Source organism: Medicago sativa, chromosome 5, assembly GCF_051527215.1.
Source record: "Medicago sativa cultivar Bolivia chromosome 5, Bolivia_mono, whole genome shotgun sequence".
Taxonomy (NCBI): domain Eukaryota; kingdom Viridiplantae; phylum Streptophyta; class Magnoliopsida; order Fabales; family Fabaceae; genus Medicago; species Medicago sativa.
The window spans coordinates 23,401,902-23,426,773 of record NC_140753.1 but is presented as its reverse complement, the minus strand read 5'-3'; the positions used below and the strand labels follow the sequence as shown (position 1 = coordinate 23,426,773).

At 36.5% G+C, this 24,872-nt stretch overlaps 1 protein-coding gene across 2 annotated transcripts; it reads right to left on the bottom strand.

The window, feature by feature from the left end:
- Positions 1-7,452: 7,452 nt before the first annotated feature.
- On the bottom strand, positions 7,453-24,435 carry LOC146921135 (WAT1-related protein At3g28050-like). Of its 2 annotated transcripts, XM_085714552.1 has the most exons (8): positions 24,157-24,435; positions 23,954-24,067; positions 22,523-23,021; positions 22,206-22,359; positions 9,009-9,249; positions 8,464-8,622; positions 7,908-8,059; positions 7,453-7,801 (listed from the first exon to the last, which is right to left on the bottom strand). In XM_085714552.1, exons 3-8 carry the CDS (start codon positions 22,641-22,643, stop codon positions 7,663-7,665), a joined length of 966 nt encoding a protein of 321 aa, XP_085570678.1. In that variant the 5' UTR covers positions 22,644-23,021; positions 23,954-24,067; positions 24,157-24,435; the 3' UTR covers positions 7,453-7,662. The 2 variants fall into 2 exon arrangements, with proteins under 2 accessions (XP_085570678.1, XP_085570677.1); XM_085714551.1 differs by lacking the exons at positions 22,206-22,359; positions 22,523-23,021.
- Between the last annotated feature and the right edge of the window lie 437 nt (positions 24,436-24,872).

The following is a 24,872-nucleotide window of genomic DNA, read 5'->3' as shown; positions in this document are numbered from 1 at the left end:
TACGAATATAACGTGAAAGAAACACATATTAAAAATTTAAAAAATAACTGTCTTCCTTTCCTCCTATAGTATGCTTGTCTTAAAGTCAAAAATCCCGGCTCATCTGATTATTTAATATTAATTAAGATGATAATAAATTAATTTTACAAAATATCAAAAGAAGAATATAAAATATCAATCAATACTTTAGAATATTCCATGTAGAAGGCATCTCAACTAGGCATGGCAACAAAACCCATACCCGTGGTTACCCACCCGAACCAAACCCAATTTGACGGGTTTTCCCCGTTTTGACTGGGTTTGGGTATGGGTTTGGGTTTTCCCCGATTTCAAAACACGGGTATGGGACGGGTAACGGGTATATAGGTACCCACCCCGAACCCATACCCAAACCCGTCCCAAATGCAGAAAACTATTTTATGTTGATATGTCATGTTATTTTGTTTGATAATTGTCGTGTTATAAAAGCTACCATTGATATTTAAAGGAGCAACTAAATCAATCGGTCTAACAAATGTTAAAGTGAACATATTGTTGGATAATGCATTACAATATTTCACTAGGGGTTGCAAAAAAACTTATATTTTTTATTAAAAAATATTATTCAATGCGGGGACGGGGATGGGGCGGGGATACCCGAACCCGTTGGGGACGGGGATGGGGTTCAATTTTTCATCCCCGTTGGGTATGGGTAGGGTAACGGGTAAGTATATGAGTATTGGGTATGGGGATGGGGAATGTAAAACTCGTCCCCACCCCGCCCCATTGCCATGCCTAATCTCAACAAGTGCTCCACAAGGATGAGAAAAATATAAAAGAAGATAAGAACAATATATTTTCCGCATGATTCTATTTGTAGCTATAAAATCATCTATTCTACTTCCCTGTATAACTAATAGTCCATAGATAAGATGATAGAGATCTCTTTTAGCTTAATCAAGATTATGGGTTCGAATTCAACCTTAGATATTCAGCAACATTAAAAATTTTAAGGAGAGTTTACCGCTCATTTAAAACACACAAGACTCGAATGATTAGTCTCCACAAGTTACACACGGAGGATACTCGGTTTAAAAAAAAAATAGAACAAATAGCGACAATAGAGTTGTATGAGTCTAATAAAATTGATTATTGATAAAAGGAACATATCAATAAAATCCAATATTACGTAGCCATATAAGTATAAAATACGATTTGGTTGAAATAATGCAATCACAAAAAACTAGGACAAAAATAATAGTTGGTGTGTTAAAGAAAACGAAACTTAAACTTTGTGACATCAATAATGAAGAGTCATTTCTCTATTTAGCACCATGATAAATTGAAACTATCATTGTTACTTTAAGGACCTGTTATGAAACCATTTCCATTAAATTTACCGTAATAATTTTACAAAATTTCTCTATTTAGCACCATGATAAATCGTGACTTTTAATTTTGTATTGTTTGTCCGTATAATTTTACAAATTTTTTTAAAGGTGGTATTGTCGTGGATCCGTCGAAGGTTGATGCAGTGTTGCAGTGGGAATCACCTAAGTCTGTTTTTGAAGTTAGAAGCTTTCTTGGTTTGGTAGGTTATTATCGGAGGTTCATTGAGGGATTCTCTTAAGTCGGCGTTGCCATTGACGCAGTTGACTCGGAAAAGACAAGCTTATGTTTGGGATGCTAAGTGTGAGAAGAGTTTTCAAGAGTTGAAGAAGAGGTTGACTTCAGCTCCAATGTTGATTTTGCCGAATCCGAAGAAATCGTTTGTTGTGTATTGTGATGCTTCTAAGATGGGGCTTGGTGGTGTGCTTATGCAGAATCGTCAGGTTGTGGCTTATGCATCGAGGCAGTTGAAAGTACATGAGAAAAATTATCCGACTCACGATTTGGAATTAGCGGCCGTTGTGTATGTGTTGAAGATTTGGAGGCATTATCTGTATGGTTCTAAATTTGAAGTGTTCAGTGACCACAATAGTTTGAAGTACTTGTTTGACCAGAAAGAGTTGAATATGAGGCGAAGAAGATGGTTGAAGTATCTTAAGGATTTTGATTTTCAGTTGAGTTATCATCCTGGAAAGGTGAATGTTGTTTCTGATGCTTTGAGTAGGAAGTCGTTGCATATGTCTGCTTTGATGGTTAAGGAATTGGAGTTGATTGAGCAGTTTCGAGATTTGAGTTTGGTTAGTGAATTGACACCAGAGGGTGTGAGGTTGGGAATGTTGAAGCTGACGAGTAATATTTTGGAAGAGATTAAGAATGGTCAGAAGGAAGATTTGGAACTTGTAGATCGAGTGGTGTTGGTTAATCAAGGTAAAGGTGGAGACTTCAGATTGGATGAGAACGATGTTTCGTGATCGTGTTTGTGTACCAGATGTTCTTGAGCTTAAGAGACGGATTTTGGAAGAAGGTCACAGAAGTAGTTTGAGTATTCATCCAGGAGCGACTAAGATGTATCAGGATTTGAAGAGGCTGTTTTGGTGGCTTAGAATGAAGAAGGAGATTGCGGAGTTAGTGTATGCTAGTTTGGTTTGTCAGAAGTCTAAGATTGAACATCAGAGACCGTCAGGTTTGATGCAACCGTTGTTTGTGCCAGAGTGGAAGTGGGATAGTATCTCTATGGATTTTTTCGGAGCGTTGTCGAAGACTGTTAAGGGTTTTGATTCGATTTGGGTGATTGTTGATCGGTTGACGAAGTCGGCACATTTTGTTTCTATCAAGACCGGTATGTCTGTGGCGAAGTTGGCTGAGATCTACATTGAGCAGATTGTTAGATTGCATGGTATTCCTTCTAGTATTGTGTCAGATCGGGATCCGAGGTTTACTTCTAAGTTTTGGGAGAGTTTGTAAGATGTTTTGGGAACTAAGTTGAGGTTGAGTTCTTCTTATCATCCCTAGACTGATGGTCAGACGGAGAGGACTATTCAGAGTTTGGAAGATTTGTTGCAAGCTTGTGTGTTAGAGCAAGGTGTCAGTTGGGTCGAATGTTTACCGTTGATTGAGTTTACTTACAACAACAATTACCATTCTAGTATCGGAATGACACCGTTTGAAGCTTTGTATGGTCGGAGGTGTAGAACTCCGTTATGTTGGTATGAGTCAGGTGAAAATGCTTTGTTAGGACCGGAAGTTGTGCAAGAGACTACGGAAAAGGTTAAGATGATTCAATAGAAGATGAGAGCGTTGGCAAAGAGAGTTAGGATTGAGGATCACGAAGTGAAGTGTTTGCGTGGCAAAGAGATCGTTTTGGTTAAAGTGATTTGGATTGGACCAACTGGTGAGAGTGCCACTTGGGAATCGGAGAGTAGGATGACGGTTTCGTATCCAGAGTTGTTTACTTCTGGTAATTTTCGGGGGCGAACATTCTTTTTAGTGGGGGAGAGTTGTAATAGCCCGATTTTTCGCTAGATTTATTTTATTATTTATTTATGTGTGTTATATGTGCTTATATGTGATTAATTGCCTCTGTGTGTATTTTTGGTTGGGAGTTGTAGAATTTGGTGTTAGAAGGGTATTTTAGTCATTTTGGACTTAGGGGTATTTTGGTCATTTTGAGAGTAAGGGTAATTTTGTAATTTTTTTGAAGATTATTTTTAGTGCTTAGTGAGAGCTAGTATTATTTTACTAAGTACTAGGAAGTTGTAGTGAACTGTTTTATTACCGGTAGGTGACCGTTATTATTACATTTTACCGTTAGGTGAGTAATAACATTTTGAATTAGATTAGTAATGAGTTAGGCTCATTAAGGCATTGTGAGTTGAGCCCAATTAAGTAGGACCTATATAAACACTATTCTTTGAGGAAAATAGGGTTTTTACCAACATTTTTCCCAATTGGGAAGAGATAGAGAGAGAGAAAGAGCAAGAGGAGATAATGGTTTGAAGAGAAAGATCTAGAGGGGGCTAGAGGAGGCTAGAAATTCAAGCTTTGGGAGCTAAAGTGAAGCCTTAGTTGGAGATTGTGAAGAATTAAGGTAAGGAGGTTAGAATTCATTCCCTAATTCTTTGATTTAGTGGTTAACTTGATTTTAGGTGTAGAAATTCGTGCTTAATTTTGATGACATGATTATGTACATGAATTGAATGATAATTGCGTTGTTGTTGTTGAATTTGTATGTCAAAATGGGTATATATGAACATGATATGTTTTGGTGTGAATTTGATGATGAATGAAGTTGTGGCTGTTGAATTGTTGATGAATTCATGTTCAAATGTTGTTGTTGTTGTTGTTGTTGTCTTGACATATGTTGTTGTTGAATTGATGCAATGGGTATCATTGAAATGGTGAATTGATGATGAGTTTGTTGTGGTTGTTGAAAGTTGTGAAAGTTTGGTGAATTGGTGAATTATTGATGAATTGATGTTGTAATCTCAAAACTTGTGTATGTTTGAGTGTTCTATAGTGTATATGACCTGTAAACACGTTTTGGGTTAAGTTTTGGGGCTTGGAATGATCAAAATGGTGATTTTGGGTGAAAATGGGTTGGAACCCGTAACTGATTTTGAACTGTTCTGGTGTAGGACGCTTAAGCGTGCAGAGGACGCTTAAGCGACCTACCCGCGTGCCAGAAGCGTGCTCCAAGCGAGCTGTTCCAGGAGCTACTGGAACTAGGACGCTTAAGCGTGCAGAGGACGCTTAAGCGTGCTAAGCCCAATTTAGCCAATTTTGAACTTTTGCTTCGTGCACTTGGGGGCCAATCCGAGCTTTCTAAAATGTTTCTTTGGACTTGTTTAACCTCTGTTTGTATACTTAATCCTACTGGAACTTCATTTGAATCAAATTGGACTTGAATTTGTGAATTTCACTTAACTTTTGAAAAATGGTCCAAAACGTCAATTTTCCGGAAACTCGTTTTTCTCCGAAAAATGAGGTAGGGTTAAGGTTGTACAATATTTATATGATTTCTAAAAATGGTTGTGATTGGTTTCATCAAGTCTTAACATGTTTTGCTTTGAAAGTGGGATTCTTTTGTAAAAATGATAAAGAGAGACGAACTTTGTGATTCTCATGATTTCGTCGTGTTTAGCCGGTGAAACACCAAGGTATACTCTACTGCACTTATATGTAGATTAAAGGTATACTTAGTTGAGACATTGGATCTTTTTTTTTTTTTGAGGGAAAGAGGCATTGGATCTTGTTTACTTGGTTTTGGTTCAATAACTTCAATTATTTTGAAAATGGTAGAAAGATAGACGAACTTGGTTGAAAATGGTTCCTTTTAACCAATTACCTTATAAACCTTTCGTGAATGGTTTTCTATGATTATTTGAGGATATGTGGATGATTGTTGAAGGTTGAATATGTTATTTATCATGAAATGTTGTGTTGTTCCATTTTACTTGGTTTATGAGGAGTATATGGAATTGTTGTGATATTTTGTAGTTGATGTTGATGTATGTTGATCCATGTTGATGACTCTTATTTGAATGGTGAATTGTTGAATGGGTGGACATGAATACTTGATAATGCAATCGTTGTTGAGATAGTCAATGTAATTGGAGGTGTACTTTTACATTGTCGTTGATAGTTGTTATGTTGAGGTTATGCATTATCGGATCGTTGTTGTATGTCCATGCATCATATCATATGAGTCGTATGTTGAAATGTAAAAGGAGGTGTACTTTTACATAGTTGTTTGTAAGAGGAGGTGTACTCTTACATAGATGTGCGGTTGGCATCTAATGTTGTTGTATGGTACCACATGGATATATGTGTCAAGTATAGGCGCATTGCATATAGAGATGAGATCTTGTTGTGATATATGAATGATGTTTGTTGGCGATAATTGTTTGATGAGTGTTGTTTGTGATACTTGGATTGATCGTATGAATCTATATGGAGGTTTATTATTCATGCAAACTATTGAGAATTGAACTGTCTTAATTATGTCAATTATTATTTATTAATTGTGATTGATGTAAAGTTAACCTCCATTGGTTTTGACCGCCTACCTGTCTGTATGGATGGGTAGACGTTGTGCAGGAGTAGTCACTTTTGGTGAGTGCTTGGATAGCGGGAGCTTTCTCCGTTATCGTTTGGAGTCGTAGGTTTAGGCTCTGATTAGGTGGTCGTGTCTTTATATGTTGTTGGATTCTGTTTTTATTTAGTTGATATTTCCCCACTTGTCGGGACTTGGAGGATTTTATGTGATGTTGTATTTTGACCATGGCATGTTTATGTTGGAGATATATGATTTGTATCCGCTGTGACTGTTGAGATGTTTTATATATGCATGTTGATTTGGATTTTTGTTGAGACGTAGCGTCTATTTCTTGAATATTTGTTATATTCGCGTGTTTTATCGCTTTAATAGAAATAGGGTGTTACACATTGTAACTTGTGACTCGTTTCTCTCTTGAATGTGGATAGTTTGAGTGTAAGTTTTGTGTATGATTGGTTTGTGACCCGTTTTCCCTATGAAAAACTACTATTTATACTAGAAGAATAACTACCTACATTAAGATTTGAAACTATAACTGCTAGAAACGGATATAAGATATCTGTTCTATTTGAATTTCAAACATTTGTCTCTTGGAAATATCCGTTGTCTGACCTCATGTAGAACCAAACTTTCTTCGATACCTTTCTTCCTGTCGAACCGAAACCATGCCTTGAGTATTTCCATTAAATCCAATCTTTCGATGAATCATCTAGATGTGAAAGCAATGTTGATTCTTTTGATCATAAGGTCAACTCTAGTTTGACTGCATTTAAGATAGTCCTTTAAAAATGTAGGCTAACACCAGTATAGTCCCTTAAATCCTCGGCCATCCTAATGGAAGCGCTTAGCCCTTCCACAACCAAGAGAAAGAGGAAAGGCACCTTTCTTAAGCCTTTTTTTTTTATACTGATCTCTTCATTTGGCACCCATATTCACAAGCGCTATCTAAGATAAATAATTTTTCTTTTTTAATATTTATTAATTGAATCTATAGTGGCGCTTTTTGAATAAAACGCTATAGGAACTTAATATCAAAGATAGTTTTTTTTTTATTTTTATAAAAGTACTATCTAAAGTCTCCGTGTTTTGATTTATAGCGCTTTAGTGATAAAATCACTATTAAAGAGGCGCTATATTTTCTCAATTTTGTAGTAATGAGCACAGAAAGGTTCTCATAAACATACACAAGCGCCTAGTCGTAAAATCCAGAAAACTCCAACTCACTGAGTTATAGGCCTTCTTAAAATCGACCTTGAAGATCAGGCAAGTTTTCGTAAACATCTTAGCCAATCAATAATCTTATTCACAACCACCACTCCATCCACAATATGCCTCCCTTTGATAAAACAGATTGATTAGGAGATTATTTTATCCATAACCCCTACTAACCGACCCATCGACACCTTAGCCACTAGCTTATAAAGTGACTCAAACTGAGAGATAGGAAGAAAATCACTCAATTGAAGAGAAAGTCCACCTTAGAAATAAGGGTAACAAAATAGGATGTGAAACTCCGCGGGAGGCTGACATTGGCAAAGAACCGATCAAAATAGGACGATCATATTTGTTTCCTTCTAATAATAGGAAAAGAATTACAATCTTATCCATTAATATACAATTTTTTTTCCTTTATGATAAGAAAATATATGCTGCTTCTATTACGTGCATTTATAGTTACGTTCAACAAACATAGATTTTGTCCATGTTTACCACCTTAGAAAAGCAGAGTCTCCATCCTCCTATATATCCATGCTTTTGTTTGACAATAGAGGGGCTGAAGAAGATGACAACAAGTTTTCACTTGTTGTGTGTTCCTCTTGAGCTTGTGCCCATATCACAGCATAAAATCCAATAACTATGATAGCAGCTCCAATAATGCTGCACCAATAAGTTAAACCATTTTTAATTATAAAAATTAATCAATAATCTTGGATTAATCATCATTTAAATAATTTTTCACAAATTTGTTGGTCTTTAGATTTACCTTCCAAGATAAAGATTGTCTCCCAAAAATATTACCCCCATGCTAAGTGCAATGACCACTCTTAAAGGTTTGAACATAGCTACATATATTGGTCCTTTCTTACGACATGCCCATGTGAGTATAACATTCTTCACTGATTCCACAAAAGTTGCCTATAAATGATTAAAGGCAGCCATGATTAAATGAATAACCACAAAACCAAAATTTAAACAGCTACAATTTATAATATTTCTAAAACTAAAAGGACACCCTTAAATGTCTACGTTAGCTTAATAATAATTGAAAATAATATCTATAAGTTATAAAACATTTCATGTAAAAAATTATGATGCAAACTTTTTTAATGTTTTTTTTTTGTCAAGTAGTTTAGTGGTCAGAGCTCACACATTTAAATGTGGAGAAGTGAGGTGTCCGGAGTTCAAACACCGGTCCTTGCATATAATATGCAACGTCCCTACCAACTAAGCTAAGCTCACGGGACGAACTTTTTAATGTTTTAAGATTTCTTAATAATTTTTTTAAGCCTAATAATAAGAATAACAAATCTTAAACTTACTGAGTAACACACAGATAGCAACTCTTTATCAGGTCTGAGTCTCCAAGCATTTGAATTTCCCTCTGCAATGAGAGCTACAATGGTAGATATGATTACCACAAAACAGCAACAAATGGTGTTTATCACTAGCTCTTCTGGATTATCCCTGACAATCCAAGTCTGTATATACATAGATGGAAAAAAATTGAATATATTCCCCTATCGATATGATAAAGCATGTTTTCGGTTCTAAATTACACGTTGTGATTATGTTGCGAACCATTGTATTGTGGCAACATTCAAACAAATGCAGCCAATGCAACAGCTATTACGGTTGTAATTGTGAATTGTGATACTGTTGCAGAGACATCAAAAACCTTTATATTGCGCCACAATTGCAACTACGATTTTGATCATAATTTAGATCGCGAAATCAAATATTTTTTGTGTCTACGACCATAATTAAATCCGGATCGGCCACATTTACTTGTGTGGTTCTCTTCACATGACAATCACAATTGTAATTTAAAGTCTTGTATGTGTACATATATTAATAGTTTGTTTACCTGGACAATAAACAAAAGAGAAAGACAAAAACTACTAAGTGCAAGAAGAAAAGCACCAATTATCCAATCTGATTTCCCTAAAAGGAAAATTCCACTTGCTCCCATTTCTATATTTTTAATGGCATCATTAATCAATGGTATCCCTTTATAAAATGTCACAACTAATGCCCCTGCAATAGAGACCACTGTGCCAATAACTTTTGCCTGGCTGCTATGCTTTTTCATATTTAGAACTTCCATCCTGAAAATGCACATCACAGTATTCATGCTAGTTTATTTTTTCTTGTATTTGCAAGGATTAAAGAATAGTAATGAAATTTTGAAAGTGGACATTTTCTAACCGGATCACAGTCAGAGTCATAGACTAGAATGTGAATTTTCGCTGTACATTTTGAAATATATGTAATTGTAGTATTAAAGGTCCTAAAAGTATTCAAGTTTTATTAGTTTAGATATTTTTGAAAATCACCTTGGTCTCTAGTACCAAACACCTTCTTAGATGTTACAATTGATATATATGAGTTCTTTGTGACCTTTATAAACCCTTGTTTTAAAAAACAAGGTTTAATAACATTTTTGGTCCTACAATATGTGTTAAATATGATTTTAGTGCAATATATTGGTTTTAGATTATGTCCTTACAATTTTTAGTTCTTTGTGACATTTATCTATCAAAAAATGATGATGCGGAAAACAAGGTTAACATTTTTGTTTTAACAAAATAAAAAATTAACATAATGAGGTTATTTTGACCTTCTGATTTATCGTTAGTCTTAGTTTAGTTATTTGGCTATTTTTTTTGTTTTGCAGTAGTTTATTGTAGTTCTATTTAGTTCTGTTTTGAATATGTGGGGCTGGGTTGTTAATCCTCAGCTCCTACGAAAATCGCTATAAGCTACCATAGCGAGATTAAAAGCTTTGAAATTCCTAAAACTTATTCCACCAAATTTTTTAGGGCAATGCCACGCGTTCCAATGTAATCTATTTAATTCCGTGGTTGTTACTCCTTCCTCCCCACCAAAACACATTGATCATCTTCTTAATATCATCTATAATTGAATTCGGCAGGAGATAAATACTCATTATATATGAAGGAATAAATTGTAACACATATTTGTGTTGGAACAAAATGTGTTTAACAATGAACCTTAAAGAGTTTTGATGATAACAATGTATTAAAAATTGTAAATTGGACTAGCTAATATTTGTTCAAGTGTACAGGACCACAGTTAAAAAGTTATATCATTGGTTGGTTCTGAATGAGCAAATAAAGAGCAAAAGGAAATGAAGCTTAGATGATTCTGAAGGCAAAGCGCTCCTGAAGTCAAGCTGCTCCTGAAGAAATACTGCTCCTGAAGAATAGTGTTTCTGAAGACAAGAGGTCCAGAAGCCACATCATCAGAAGCCGAAGAAGCTGCACCATCAGAAGCTGCAGAAGCTGCTTCATCAGAAGCTGCCTCATCAGAAGTCATTTCACCAGAAGCTGAAGATCAACTGGATTTGCAAAACATTCAAAGATTGAAGGATCTACATTGCAAAAGCTGTCTATTGGATTCGAAAACATAGCAGAAAATTAGTGGAACATTGCAACGGTCATTTCAAAGGTGTTTGAAGGCATGTGCTTGCGATTTGGACGAAAGCGTTGACATTGTACTATTGTACGAATTGTACAGCCACGTTCTCCACTACTCTGTTTTTGTGTCCACGCTTCAAGACAAGAAAACAGCTCCAGAATACGGTCTCGCCTGCATATATGTTCCTTTGGATAAGGAATGGATTTCAAATTGGTTCTTCATAGGACAACAACCAAATCAGGCAAAAGATCATTGGTGAAAGATCAAGCTTCAACAACGACTCTTTGGTGTGCTGGCAATTTCACAACGTCTCTTTCACACCTCTATATAAAGGAGTGAAGACCTAGAAATTTGGTAATGCAAGAACGCTAAACGAAAGACTCATAACATTTTTACAAGTGCCAAATCTCTGCTGAAATTGTTCTGCATTCACTTAGAATTTCTGTGTCTAAAAGTCATATCTTAGAAATTCTTAAGTCCATTGAGTCTGTATCTGATTTGTATTGAGAGCACCTCTGATTGTATATCAAGTGTTCAACCTTAAACAATTTTCTGTGTAATTTTGTTTAGTTAGGAAGTCTCTTGCAGTTGTGCTTGAGCAGGAAGTCTCTTGATTGTGTTCTTGAGCAAAGGAAGTCTCTAGCTTGTGTGCTTGAGCAAAGGAAGTCTCTTGCTTGTGTGCTTGAGCATTTGTAATCAGATATTACTCATAGTGAAATCTCCTTGGAAGTGCAAGGGGGACTGGACTACTTCTGGATTGTGGAAGGAACCAGTATAATTGCTTTGTGTCGTTCTTCTTCTCTCTCTCTGTTTTATTCCGCTGCATTTAGATTCTGATTATCACTTCAGAAGCTGTCTCACTTAGCTTCTGATCAGTGTGTTCAGTTTTTAGGAGAAACGAAGAATTTTTCAAAACACAATTCAACCCCCCTTCTTGTGTTTTTCTCACCTTCAATTGGTATCTAGAGCCTTGGTCTGTTGTGTAACACTTAACCGTGCAACAGTCAAAGATCTGAGAAAAACATGTCTACTCCTCCTCCTACTGGTCCTGGTGATACTAGCTATAAAAATGTCTCACATGATTATAGTGATAGTAAGAAAACCAGTGTTGGAAAAGTTCCAAAGTTCAATGGAGATGCTGAAGAGTTCTCTTGGTGGAAGACCAACTTTTACAGTTACATCATGAGCCTAGATGAAGAATTATGGGATATTCTGGAAGATGGTGTTGGTGATTTAGTCCTTGATGAAGAAGGAGCTGCTGTGGATAGAAAGAAACATACTCTAGAACTGAGGAAACTCTACAAGAAGCATCATATTATCAGAGGAGCTCTTGTCACTGCCATACCCAAAGCAGAGTACATGAAAATGAGTGACAAATCCACTGCTAAAGCTATGTTTGCTTCTCTCTGTTCAAATTATGAAGGGAGCAAGAAGGTCAAAGAAGCAAAGGCTCTTCTGCTTGTACATCAGTATGAGTTATTCAAGATGAAGGATGATGAAACTATTGAGGAGATGTACTCAAGGTTTCAAACCTTAGTTTCTGGGCTACAGATTCTAAAGAAGAGCTATGTTGCTTCTGATCATGTAAGCAAGATTCTCAGAAGCTTACCTGCCAGATGGAGACCGAAGGTGACTGCCATTGAGGAAGCTAAAGATTTAAACACTTTAAGTGTCGAAGATCTTGTTAGTTCTCTCAAAGTTCATGAGTTAAGTCTTAATGAACATGAGTCTACTAAGAAGAGTAAATCAATAGCTCTTCCATCCAAAGGCAAGTCATCAAAAGCTCTCAGAGTGGTTGAATCTGAAGAGGAAGAACAGTCAAGTTCAGATTCTGAACCAGATGCTGCTGAAATGGCCATGCTCTCAAACAGACTTCAATATCTGGCCAAGAAGAACAGAAAGTTTCTCGCTAAAAGGGGTAACTCCAGAAGCTCAAGGAAAGAAGATCAGAAGGGATGCATCAACTGTAAGAAGCCTGGACACTTCATTGCTGAATGCCCTGATCTTCAAAGAGAAAAGTCAAAGGACAAATCAAAGAGGTCTACATTCAAACCAAGCAAATTCAAGAAGCAGATTAAGCAGAGTTTAATGGCAACCTGGGATGATTTGGGTAGTGAATCTGGATCTGATAAAGAGGAAGCTGATGAAGATGCAAAGGTAGCTGTTGGGTTGGTAGCAACAGCAACTTCAGAAGCTGGATCAGATTCAGACTCAGAAGATGAAAACGAGGTATATTCCAAAATTCCCAGAGATGAACTTGTTGAGTCACTTAAAGAACTTCTTACACATTTTGAAGTAAGAACCAATGAGTTGAAGGATTTAAAAGAAAAATATGCTGATTTGGTACAACAGCAAAAATCAACTCTATTGGATCTGAAAGCTTCTGAACAAGGACTTAGAGGTTTTGACTTCATGTGTAAAACATATGAAGATCAGATCAGGTTCTTATGTCAGAAGCTACAAGAAAAGTGTAATGAAAAACCTTTAAGTAATCATGAAATTGCTCTTGAAGATTTCATTATATCTGGCATTGACAGAAGCAGAGTAGCTTCTATGATTTATAGCATTTACAAGAACAATGACAGAGGAATTGGTTTTCCAGAGGTGAAACTTGAGAAAACCAATCTAAAGTCTTGTTGTGAATGCATCAAGGAAGGTCTGAAAACATTCTTTGTACCAGAAGGGGCTGAGTTGGAAACTGTTGTTCAATCAGAACCTGAAGCTTCTAGTTCTAAGGCTAAGATTACTTCAAAGCCAAAGAACTCTAAGTCAAAGGCTATGATCAAATTTGATTCCAAGACTTCAAAGGTTAGGATCCTGAAAAGATCAGAACCTATTCCTCAGAGTCTGGTGAAACCAAAATCTGGGGTTCTAAAGTCTAAGTTTCAGAAGAAGACAGTTACTGCTTCTGAAGTACCAAAACCTAAGGTGATGGTTAATCAGAAGCAACCCAACTCACAGCACAAGGTACAAGAAGTGAAGAGTAAAGCCTTAAGTACTAACCTTCCAGGACCCATAGAACAATGGGTACCTAAAACTAAAAATGTCAATGATGCAGGTATGTCTAAGAGCAGTGCCAAAGCAAAGATCATGGTACCTAGACAGCGGTTGCTCAAGACACATGACAGGAGACAAGTCCATGTTCCTCAGCCTAACAATGAAAGAGGGAGGAAATGTGAAATTTGGAGGCAACCAGTCAGGCAAGATCATAGGTACAGGAACTATTGGTAATTCCTCTACCTCAATTAATAATGTATGGTTGGTAGATGGTCTTGAACATAACCTTTTGAGCATTAGTCAATTTTGTGATAATGGTTATGATGTGTTTTTTGAAAAACCCAACTGTACAGTAATCAACAAGGAAGACAAATCCATTGTGTTCAAAGGAAAGAGAGTTGACAATGTCTATAAAATCAATTTTTCTGAACTGGCTGATCAAAAGGTGATGTGCCTACTATCAGTGAATGATAAGAAATGGATGTGGCACAGAAGGTTGGGACATGCTAACTGGAGGTTAATCTCTAAGCTTAGTAAGTTACAACTTGTGAAAGGGCTACCAGACATTGACTATCATTCAGATGCACTCTGTGGTGCATGTCAGAGAGGGAAAATTGTGAAATCATCTTTTAAAACCAAAGACATTGTTTCAACCTCAAGACCTTTAGAATTACTCCATATTGATTTATTTGGACCAGTGAGTACTGCATCCTTATATGGAAGTAAATATGGATTAGTCATTGTTGATGATTACAGCAGATGGACTTGGGTGAAATTCATAAAGAGTAAAGATGTTGCGTGTGATGTATTCAGTAGCTTCTGCACTCAAATTCAATCTGAAAAAGAATCAAAAATTTTGAAAGTCAGAAGTGATCATGGTGGAGAATTAGAAAATGAGCCATTTGAAGCTTTTTGTGAAAAACATGGAATTTTCCATGAATTCTCTTCTCCTAGAACACCACAACAAAATGGGGTTGCAGAGAGAAAGAATAGAACTTTACAAGAAATGGCCAGAACCATGATTCATGAAAACAATTTACCAAAACATTTTTGGGCAGAAGCAGTGAATACAGCATGCTATGTTCAAAACAGGATCTATATCAGACCTATTTTGGAGAAAACAGCATATGAACTCTTTAAAGGAAGAAAACCCAATATCTCTTACTTTCATCAATTTGGATGTACATGTTACATTCTGAACAACAAGATCTACCTAAAGAAATTTGATGCCAAGGCCCAAAGAGGAATCTTTTTAGGTTACTCTGAAAGGTCAAAGGCATACAGAGTGTATAATTCAGAAACACTCTGTGTTGAAGAATCTATGCACGTTAAATTTGATGACAAGGAGCTTGAAGATAAAACTTCAAAGCAAGGTGAAAGTTTTGCAGAGATACAGGTTCCTGAAGCTACTCCAGAACCTGATCAGATAGCTGAGTCTGAAGATAGTCCAGAAGCTGAACCCACATCAGAAGCGCAAGATGAAACTGCTTCTGATGAAGCACAAGATGGCTCACATCAAGAAGATCCTCCCAGAAACAAATTCAAACACAAGTCTTCACATCCTGAGGAGCTAATCATTGGAAACAAAGATAGTCCAAGAAGAACAAGATCACATTTCAGACAAGAAGAGTCAATGATTGGACTAATCTCAATGATTGAACCTACAACAGTTGATGAAGCACTTTCAGATGATGGATGGATCCTAGCTATGCAAGAAGAGTTGAATCAATTTCAAAGAAATGATGTGTGGGATCTGGTACCCAAACCTCAGCACAAGAACATTATTGGAACAAAATGGGTATTCAGAAACAAGCTGAATGAGCAAGGTGAAGTAACAAGAAACAAAGCCAGGCTTGTTGCACAAGGGTATAGTCAACAAGAAGGCATTGATTACACTGAAACGTTTGCTCCAGTTGCAAGATTGGAAGCAATCAGGTTACTTCTTTCCTATGCAGTTAATCATGGCATAATATTATATCAAATGGATGTCAAGAGTGCATTTCTAAATGGTGTCATAGAAGAAGAAGTGTATGTCAAGCAACCTCCTGGATTTGAGGATATTAAATATCCTGACCATGTTTTTAAACTGAAGAAATCACTATATGGCTTGAAACAAGCTCCCAGAGCTTGGTATGATAGACTAAGTAATTTCTTAATCAAGAATGATTTTAAAAGAGGACAGGTTGATACTACACTCTTCAGAAGGACCCTTGGGAAAGATATTCTTGTTGTGCAAATATATGTTGATGATATAATATTTGGTTCTACTAATGCATCTCTTTGCAAGGAATTTTCTGAGTTAATGCAGGATGAATTTGAAATGAGCATGATGGGAGAGCTGAAGTTCTTCCTTGGCATTCAAATCAATCAATGCAAAGATGGAGTCTATGTTCATCAATCAAAGTACACAAAGGAGCTTCTGAAGAAGTTCAAACTTGAAGATTGTAAAGTGATGAACACTCCAATGCACCCTACATGCACCTTAAGCAAAGAAGACGAAGGAGCTAAAGTGGATCAGAAGCTGTATAGAGGTATGATTGGTTCTTTGTTATACCTCACTGCATCTAGGCCAGATATTTTATTCAGTGTATGCTTGTGTGCAAGATTCCAATCAGATCCTAGAGAATCTCATATGACTGCTGCCAAGAGAATCTTCAGGTATTTGAAAGGAACAACTAATCTTGGACTCCTTTATAGGAAATCCTTAGATTATAAGCTAATTGGATTCTGTGATGCTGATTATGCTGGTGATAGGATTGAAAGAAAGTCAACCAGTGGCAATTGTCAATTTCTGGGTGATAATCTTATATCCTGGGCTAGCAAAAGACAAACAACTATTGCTATGTCTACAGCAGAAGCAGAATACATTTCAGCTGCAAGTTGTTATACACAACTACTTTGGATGAAACATCAGTTGGAAGATTATCAAATAACTGCTAACAGTATTCCCATTTATTGTGATAATACTGCTGCTATTTGTTTGTCTAAGAATCCAATTTTGCATTCAAGAGCTAAGCACATTGAAATCAAACACCATTTTATCAGAGATTATGTTCAAAAAGGAATTTTAGATATACAATTCATTGATACTGAAAATCAATGGGCTGATATATTTACTAAGCCTTTAACTGTTGAAATATTTGATTTTATAAAGAAAAATTTGAACATGCACTTTGTATCTGATTAAATGCTTGCTTGCTCCTGAATAGGGTTTTAGGTTCTGAAGTCAGTTCAGAAGCGGTAGTCCATCAGAAGCTCTTTATTGAGGTTCTGAGGAAAACTCGCTTCTGATGATGACGTCAGCATCTGAAGTCCAGAAGCTGGATTTGTTGCTTCTGAATAGTTGAATTAGTGGAAACGTTGGAAGTTACCTTTTAAAAAGTAACTTCTGGCCCACTAACTTGGTAGTTACTCTGTGAACTTCTTACGTGGCCTGTATGTGTTGGTGTATAACTAAAAGGGCAATGATGATTTAATAGCTTTGAAAGTACTTTTCACGCGCCCCCAATTTTGTCATTAATGTTATGTTTGTTTGTCTCTTTTGAATTGCAATCGTTTTACTTTTAACACTTTGACAATTCACACACTACTCACTCACAACAAACACATTTGCTCTCAAACCTCTTGCGAAGTAAGCGCATTCTCTCAACCTTAGAACCCTAAAATCTTCATCTTCTTCAAATCTTCGTCAATCATCAAAATGGCATCATCAAGTTCGCAACGAGAAGATTCAGTATCTACTTCACGAATGATCCCTGAATATGACTACAGAGGAAGAAGCATGAAATTGGAAGAATGGAATTTACAAGTCCAGATAGAGAATCCAGTGGATTTTGATTCTCTGGGTTTTCATAAGTGTTGGATCAGAAGCTACTTTGAAGAGCAAGGACTCATGCATTACTTCAAAATGTTGAATGGACCAACATACGAAGCTCTGGTTAGACACTTCTGGGTAAGAGCAAAATTTTACAACAGAGCGGCATCCCTTGCTGAGGAAAGTCAAATGGTGTTAATGTATCCTGAATTAGAAGGGAAAACAAGAGAAGAAATGGGTCTTGTGCCGTTTGTTGAGGATGAAATCAGATCAAGTATCTGCGGTATTCCAGTAAGAATTACTCAATGGCAAATAGAAGCTGTTCTTAAGGTTGAAGCATCTGGATATTACTCTGGAATTGATCTTTCAAGTGCTGCTGAACAACGCATTTGGAAGGAAAGAGCTAACTTGGTTATATTCAATTCTGAAAAGGAGAAGAAATATTCTGAATTAAACATGGAAACCAAGATGCTTCTGAAGATTCAGAATGAGGATTTGCTTCCATGTGGTGACAATGAGAAACCAAATTTGGCTCAGAAGGTCTTTCTCCAGCACCTCATCAAGAAGGAAAAGGTGAATGTGCCCAAATACATGTTCAAGTACTTGGTAGAGTGTCTGAAACAGAGTCAGCTGCAAGATAAACCAAGGCCCTGGGTTCCTTATGGAAGACTCTTATCAGAAATATTCTATCAAGGAGGTGTCTTTGACAGTTTAAGCAGAGCTCAAGGCTACACAGATCAGATGCTGGATACAAAAACTGGAGCATTCATAAATGCTCAAACTCTCAAAAACATGAAGCTGATCAGCAAGGTCACCAAACTTAGAACTGATCTAAGTGAATCTCATGTTGTGTCTGATCTTATGAGGGATTTTCCACCCATCTGCAAGCAGGATCCTATTGAAGTACAGATGAGGTACATCAAGGAACACTATGTGGCAACCAAAGAGGTCATCAGGTTGGATGAGGTACCTGAGGAAATGTATGGTGGTACTGTGCCTCTGGCAAAAAGCAGAAGTGTTAAGAGGAAAATAACCAAAGAAGAGTATCTGAAGGTTGAAGAATCTGCTAAGAAGGCAAGACCTGCTTCTGTCAAGCTTAAGATTGGTGGTTCTGCAATGCCATCAATTGAAGAGGTAGCTGAAGACAACAACTCTTGTGTAGTCCTAAGTTCTGGTATTGCTCCTGTACAACCAGCTATACCAAAGAGGAAGAGGAAGCCAGCCTTGAGGAGGACCAAGGATTTTCCTCATATCACCTTGACAGCTCAAGATGCTTCTGATTTGGGGATAAAGGACTTACAAGGGAAGAAGGCAGCAGCTGAAAAAGTCTTGAAAATTGCTGCTGAGCTACAAGAGTCTGTAGTTTCAGAAGCCAAACAACTGATGCTGATGACCAGTGAGTCTGCTAAAGAGGATTCTGATCCTGAACCAGAGAAGGTAATTAATATATCATCAGATTCCGCATCCTCATCATTATCAGATTCTGATGATTCTGATGATGATATACCCTTAGCTCAACTTTTTCAAAAACCAGTAAAAAGCCAGTCAACATCAACCAAAACCAACAAAAAGCCCTCTCAGTCAACTACTTATGAACCAGTTGGTCACATAATTAATGAGAAGTTGGCTGAAATGGCTGAGCAGAGAGAAAGAGTCATTGATACTATCTTTCGCTTTAACCCTCAACCCCTTAACATTCAACCTCTCAACATGATTCCTCCAGAAAATGTTGAATCTACCTCAGAAAAAGCCTCTGAAACAACTCCAGAAGCAGCTGCTTCTGAAAATGTTGCTTCAGAAAACCCCCATCAACAAACACCTGAACTACATAAACCCACAACACCCCCACAATCACCAACAGCTACCATTGACCCCCAACTCAACACTCAAACATCAACTTCACCACAACAACCACCAACAGAAACTGAAACCCAACCAGAGCACATTGAACTCCAACCAACTCCTATGGATGTTGACAACTCTCAAGTCAATGTTCAAGCCTCAACCTCTACCACACTCATTGCTTCTGACCAGCCTTCATCTTCAAACACACAAACACACTTTACCATTCCAGTTCCTAACCCTGTTCAAGATCTGGAAATCAGTGATTCTGATCTTGAAACCCTTGAACAACCACCCACAAACATCCTGAATCTGGATATATCAATGTTGAGCTTCTCACAATCCTGAGTCAAATGCATAATCTGGTGGATCAAAGAAGGACAATTGATCTCACAAGTGCATATGAAGATTCATGGGCATCACTTCAGAACCGGGCAGCTGGGCTTATTGAAGATATCAAGGCTAAATGCATCAGAGTCAAGCAAGCTTCAGTCAGAAGGCTAATGAAAAATCTGAATCAGAGTCTCAGAGTAAGAAGTTCTACACTGCTCCTGGCAAACCAGCCTTTCTTCTCAGAAAAGGATTACTTGACCAGAGAAGCAAGGTTGTGTAAGCTTCTAAAGAAACAGATGGCACAGCAGCAGCAAGAAGCTAGAGAAAGGGAACAGGCTCTTCTCCAGAGGCAACAACAGCTTGAAGAACTGTTGCAGAAGAAAATTGAAGAAATGGAGAAGATGAAGAAACAACAACAAACCAACCCTTAGTTGCACACCTTTGTGTTATTTTTGTTTGTTGTTTGTTTTAAATTCTTAGTCCTTGCTTCTGAAACCATCTTGTTTTATTTCTCTATGCTTCTGAATGCTTACTGCTTTTGACTGCTTAGCTGCTTCTGATAATTGGATATTCATGTTCATATACTTTGGTCTGATTTATTTAGTTAATTTCTTAGTATACTCTCTCATGTTTGAGTTTTTCTCAAATCTTTTTGTCTTTTGTGTTTTTTTTTAATCTTTTTGATAATGACAAAAGGGGGAGTATATGTGACAAGTATTTAAAGGCTCTGAGCCCCATTAATGGCATTTGAAATTTTTGAAAAACTTCTATCATTTTTCTTTACCTTATTGGTATAAGCTATGAACGAACGAAGAAGTATCAAAATTCAAGTAAAATTAATTGAACCATTCTTCTTATCTATAAGTTAATTCTTTCAATGATTCAAGTTTTTAAAGCTCTGATAATTTTTATTGTGCGAAAAATGAATTTAATTAACCTGGATAGAACTTAGGGGGAGCTTACAAACCTCACCTTAAAGACTATCAGACTCAGGGGGAGTTTGAGCTTACAAACCTCAGATTCTGAGCTTACAAACCTCAGAACCCCAAAGTCAACTTGTTAATTAGATTAACAACAATTGATCAATTTTTAAATACTATTGTTTGTCATCATCAAAAAGGGGGAGATTGTTGGAACAAAATGTGTTTAACAATGAACCTTAAAGAGTTTTGATGATAACAAGGTATTAAAAATTGTAAATTGGACTAGCTAATATTTGTTCAAGTGTACAGGACCACAGTTAAAAAGTTACATCATTGGTTGGTTCTGAATGAGCAAATAAAGAGCAAAAGGAAATGAAGCTTAGATGATTCTGAAGGCAAAGCGCTCCTGAAGTCAAGCTGCTCCTGAAGAAATACTGCTCCTGAAGAATAGTGTTTCTGAAGACAAGAGGTCCAGAAGCCACATCATCAGAAGCTGAAGAAGCTGCACCATCAGAAGCTGCAGAAGCTGCTTCATCAGAAGCTGCCTCATCAGAAGTCATTTCACCAGAAGCTGAAGATCAACTGGATTTGCAAAACATTCAAAGATTGAAGGATCTACATTGCAAAAGCTGTCTATTGGATTCGAAAACATAGCAGAAAATTAGTGGAACATTGCAACGGTCATTTCAAAGGTGTTTGAAGGCATGTGCTTGCGATTTGGACGAAAGCGTTGACATTGTACTATTGTACGAATTGTACAGCCACGTTCTCCACTACTCTGTTTTTGTGTCCACGCTTCAAGACAAGAAAACAGCTCCAGAATACGGTCTCGCCTGCATATATGTTCCTTTGGATAAGGAATGGATTTCAAATTGGTTCTTCATAGGACAACAACCAAATCAGGCAAAAGATCATTGGTGAAAGATCAAGCTTCAACAACGACTCTTTGGTGTGCTGGCAATTTCACAACGTCTCTTTCACACCTCTATATAAAGGAGTGAAGACCTAGAAATTTGGTAATGCAAGAACGCTAAACGAAAGACTCATAACATTTTTACAAGTGCCAAATCTCTGCTGAAATTGTTCTGCATTCACTTAGAATTTCTGTGTCTAAAAGTCATATCTTAGAAATTCTTAAGTCCATTGAGTCTGTATCTGATTTGTATTGAGAGCACCTCTGATTGTATATCAAGTGTTCAACCTTAAACAATTTTCTGTGTAATTTTGTTTAGTTAGGAAGTCTCTTGCAGTTGTGCTTGAGCAGGAAGTCTCTTGATTGTGTTCTTGAGCAAAGGAAGTCTCTAGCTTGTGTGCTTGAGCAAAGGAAGTCTCTTGCTTGTGTGCTTGAGCATTTGTAATCAGATATTACTCATAGTGAAATCTCCTTGGAAGTGCAAGGGGGACTGGACTACTTCTGGATTGTGGAAGGAACCAGTATAATTGCTTTGTGTCGTTCTTCTTCTCTCTCTCTGTTTTATTCCGCTGCATTTAGATTCTGATTATCACTTCAGAAGCTGTCTCACTTAGCTTCTGATCAGTGTGTTCAGTTTTTAGGAGAAACGAAGAATTTTTCAAAACACAATTCAACCCCCCTTCTTGTGTTTTTCTCACCTTCAATTTGATCATTACTTCCTTCCCTGCCTTCGATAATGCTTGTCCCCTCCACGCATTTATTCGTTTCTAAATACGATCCTTGATAAAAGAAAAAACGGACCTCTTATCTCTACCAATCATCAAAGGTAATCCCAAATACTTTCCAGTACCCATCACATGCTGGACACCAATAATGCGTGACAAATCCTCTTGCGCCTCCCCACTCATAAGTTTTAAGAATAGTGAGTAAACGCTGTGCTTCCACCACATTGGCCCTGCACAACAAGAAACATTCGTTTTCAAACAACAGATGGGACACCACTGGTGCGCCGCGACTTACTTGTACCACATGAATATCACCTATATTAACTACCTTGTGTATTAGAGTCGAGAGACCCTCAACCACCAATATGAATAAATATGGGGATAATGGGTCACCTTGGCACAACCCTCGGCTGGGTACAATAGGCTCCCCCTTGTCAAAGTTCATAAGCAACGAATAAGTAGCAGAACTAACACACATCATCATCCACTGGATCCATTTCTCACTGACTCCCATTCACATAAGCACACCACGAAGAAAGCCCCAATCCACTCTATCTAAAGCCTTGCTAATATCAATCTTGAGAGCCCATTTTTCTCTCCCTCCCTTCGACTTCCTCTTCATTGAGTGGATTATCTTGGTAGCTATTAACGTGTTGTCCAGCATAGAGTGGACCTCGTCAAACACTGACTGCTCCTTTGACACACATTTATCCAAACATCGTTTCAGTCGATTAACGAGCAACTTCGACACCATCTTATACAACACATTACAAAGAGATATAGGCCTAAGATCATTCGTATTATCTGGTCCTTCATAATTCGGGATCAAACAAATATTTGTTTCTGTAAGGTTTGAAGGGAAGTAACCGCAATCCAACCAAAAAGTCATTGCCTGAAAAATATCATCACCACAAACATACCAAAATCTTTGACAAAATGCCGGATTAAAACCATCTGAACATGGGGACTATACTTATAAGTTTTTTGTGGATGATTGTAATGACAGAGAGAAAGAGAATCACTCAACATTATACAAAACTTTTATTTTAGTGATGTATTTGATAATATCCAAACATAGATATGAAGAGTGGATCATATCATATATTTTTTAAATAATATTTGTTCACCCTATTATATGAAACATATGATCTATTTATTTAATTTATTCAACCTATCATGTCAGATATTATAAAATTCACTAGTAGATGTCAACTAACTAAGATGGAAAAAAATATTTTTTGCGGAATTAAAAAAGAGATGTATGTAACCAAGAAAATTAACAAGAAACAAAACACTACAATACAACTCAGTAACAATCGAGAAAAGACAAGCTACCCACCGGGAACGTATCCTATCTATGAAAGAGATTAGACAAAAAACTACGATAACTTTTTCTCCTTAAATTTGATTAATTGGGATCCCACCAATAAAAAATAATAATAATTCAGTCATATTTATAAGTAATTTTTGTTTTTTTATTTTATATTCATTAAATAATTAATATATCTGAAATTGAATATCATCTAGATGCATATTTTATTTAATAAATTTGAAAAAGCAAAAATTGTTTATAAATGCGAATAAAAGAGTTTTTGTTTATCCCCGTGAACTTAGCTCAGTTGGTAGAGATATTGCATATTATATACAGGGCCAGAACCTCGGACACTTCACTTCTCCACATTTAAAATGTGTGAGTTCTAACCACTAGGCTACTATCGGAAAAAACAAGTTTTTGTTTTTTAAGGGCTAAAAGAGTATATTTTATGTTGCTGACTTTATGATGCGAGTAATTGCATTCTAATCCATAAAATAAAAACAACATACCTTGAAATTATAGCAAGTATGAAGGTAAAAGGAGGGACAAGATTAACAATAGCTGAAGCCAACATGGGAGAACTGAATTTAATTCCAGAAGTCATTAACATATGAGTTGCAGTTCTGCACAAGTAGCTCCATATCACTCTATTTTGCCAAATTCAATCTTTATAATAATAATAATAATAATATATATACTATGTTGTTCATACCTGAGGCAACCAAGAAGAAGTAATCTGCAGAAAATTGATGTTGAAATTGGAGGAGGAGCTCTTTTTCTATGGTGGAAGAGAGTGGATGGTAGAAGAAAACATAGAGCCAAAAGGTTTTTGTAAACAATGAAAATAAAAATACTCATTCCATCTTTTGTGGCTGCTTTCATTAGAGTTTCACCACCCACTTCAACAATTTGAGCTGCAATCATAGTTGTTGTTACACTTGCTCCTCCACTCGCCATTTTTTCTTGTCTCTGTCTGTTTTCTCTCCAATTTGCTTGTTAATTCTGACGTCTTACTTTTATAATATCTGGCTTTTCTTGTCCTCAACTTTAACTTTAGTCCGACTAATAAAAATATCAAAATTGTTAGGTTGGACAATTTGATTAGGGTTAATATCCCGACTCATCTACTTATATGTATGAAGGTCAATGATTATTTATCATTTCATCTATTTAAAATGTGTTTGTTTCAAGTTTACCAAATTTATTCATATGATGTGAATTTTATTTCAACGTATTTGAAAGAAAAAAAAGTCTAGTTAACATTATAATATTCTCAAGAATCTTAAAAATAGAGGTTATAATAGATAGTTACACACGAACTTATTCATCATGAGAACTTTATTCCCACATTTTTTTTAGATTTTTTTTCTATTTCCAATAACATTTTATACCAAAAATAAAAGGCTTAAATAAGAAAAACGTCCCTGT

Coding starts and splice junctions, on each gene's coding strand:
- LOC146921135 (XM_085714551.1), bottom strand. CDS start 24,401: ATGGCGAGTGGAGGAGCAAGTGTAACAACAACTATGATTGCAGCTCAA. Junction 9,250..23,953: donor ATACTTGCTATAATTTCAAG/GTATGTTGTTTT, acceptor GTGCATTTTCAG/GATGGAAGTTCTAAATATGA. Junction 8,623..9,008: donor CTCTTTTGTTTATTGTCCAG/GTAAACAAACTA, acceptor ATGTATATACAG/ACTTGGATTGTCAGGGATAA.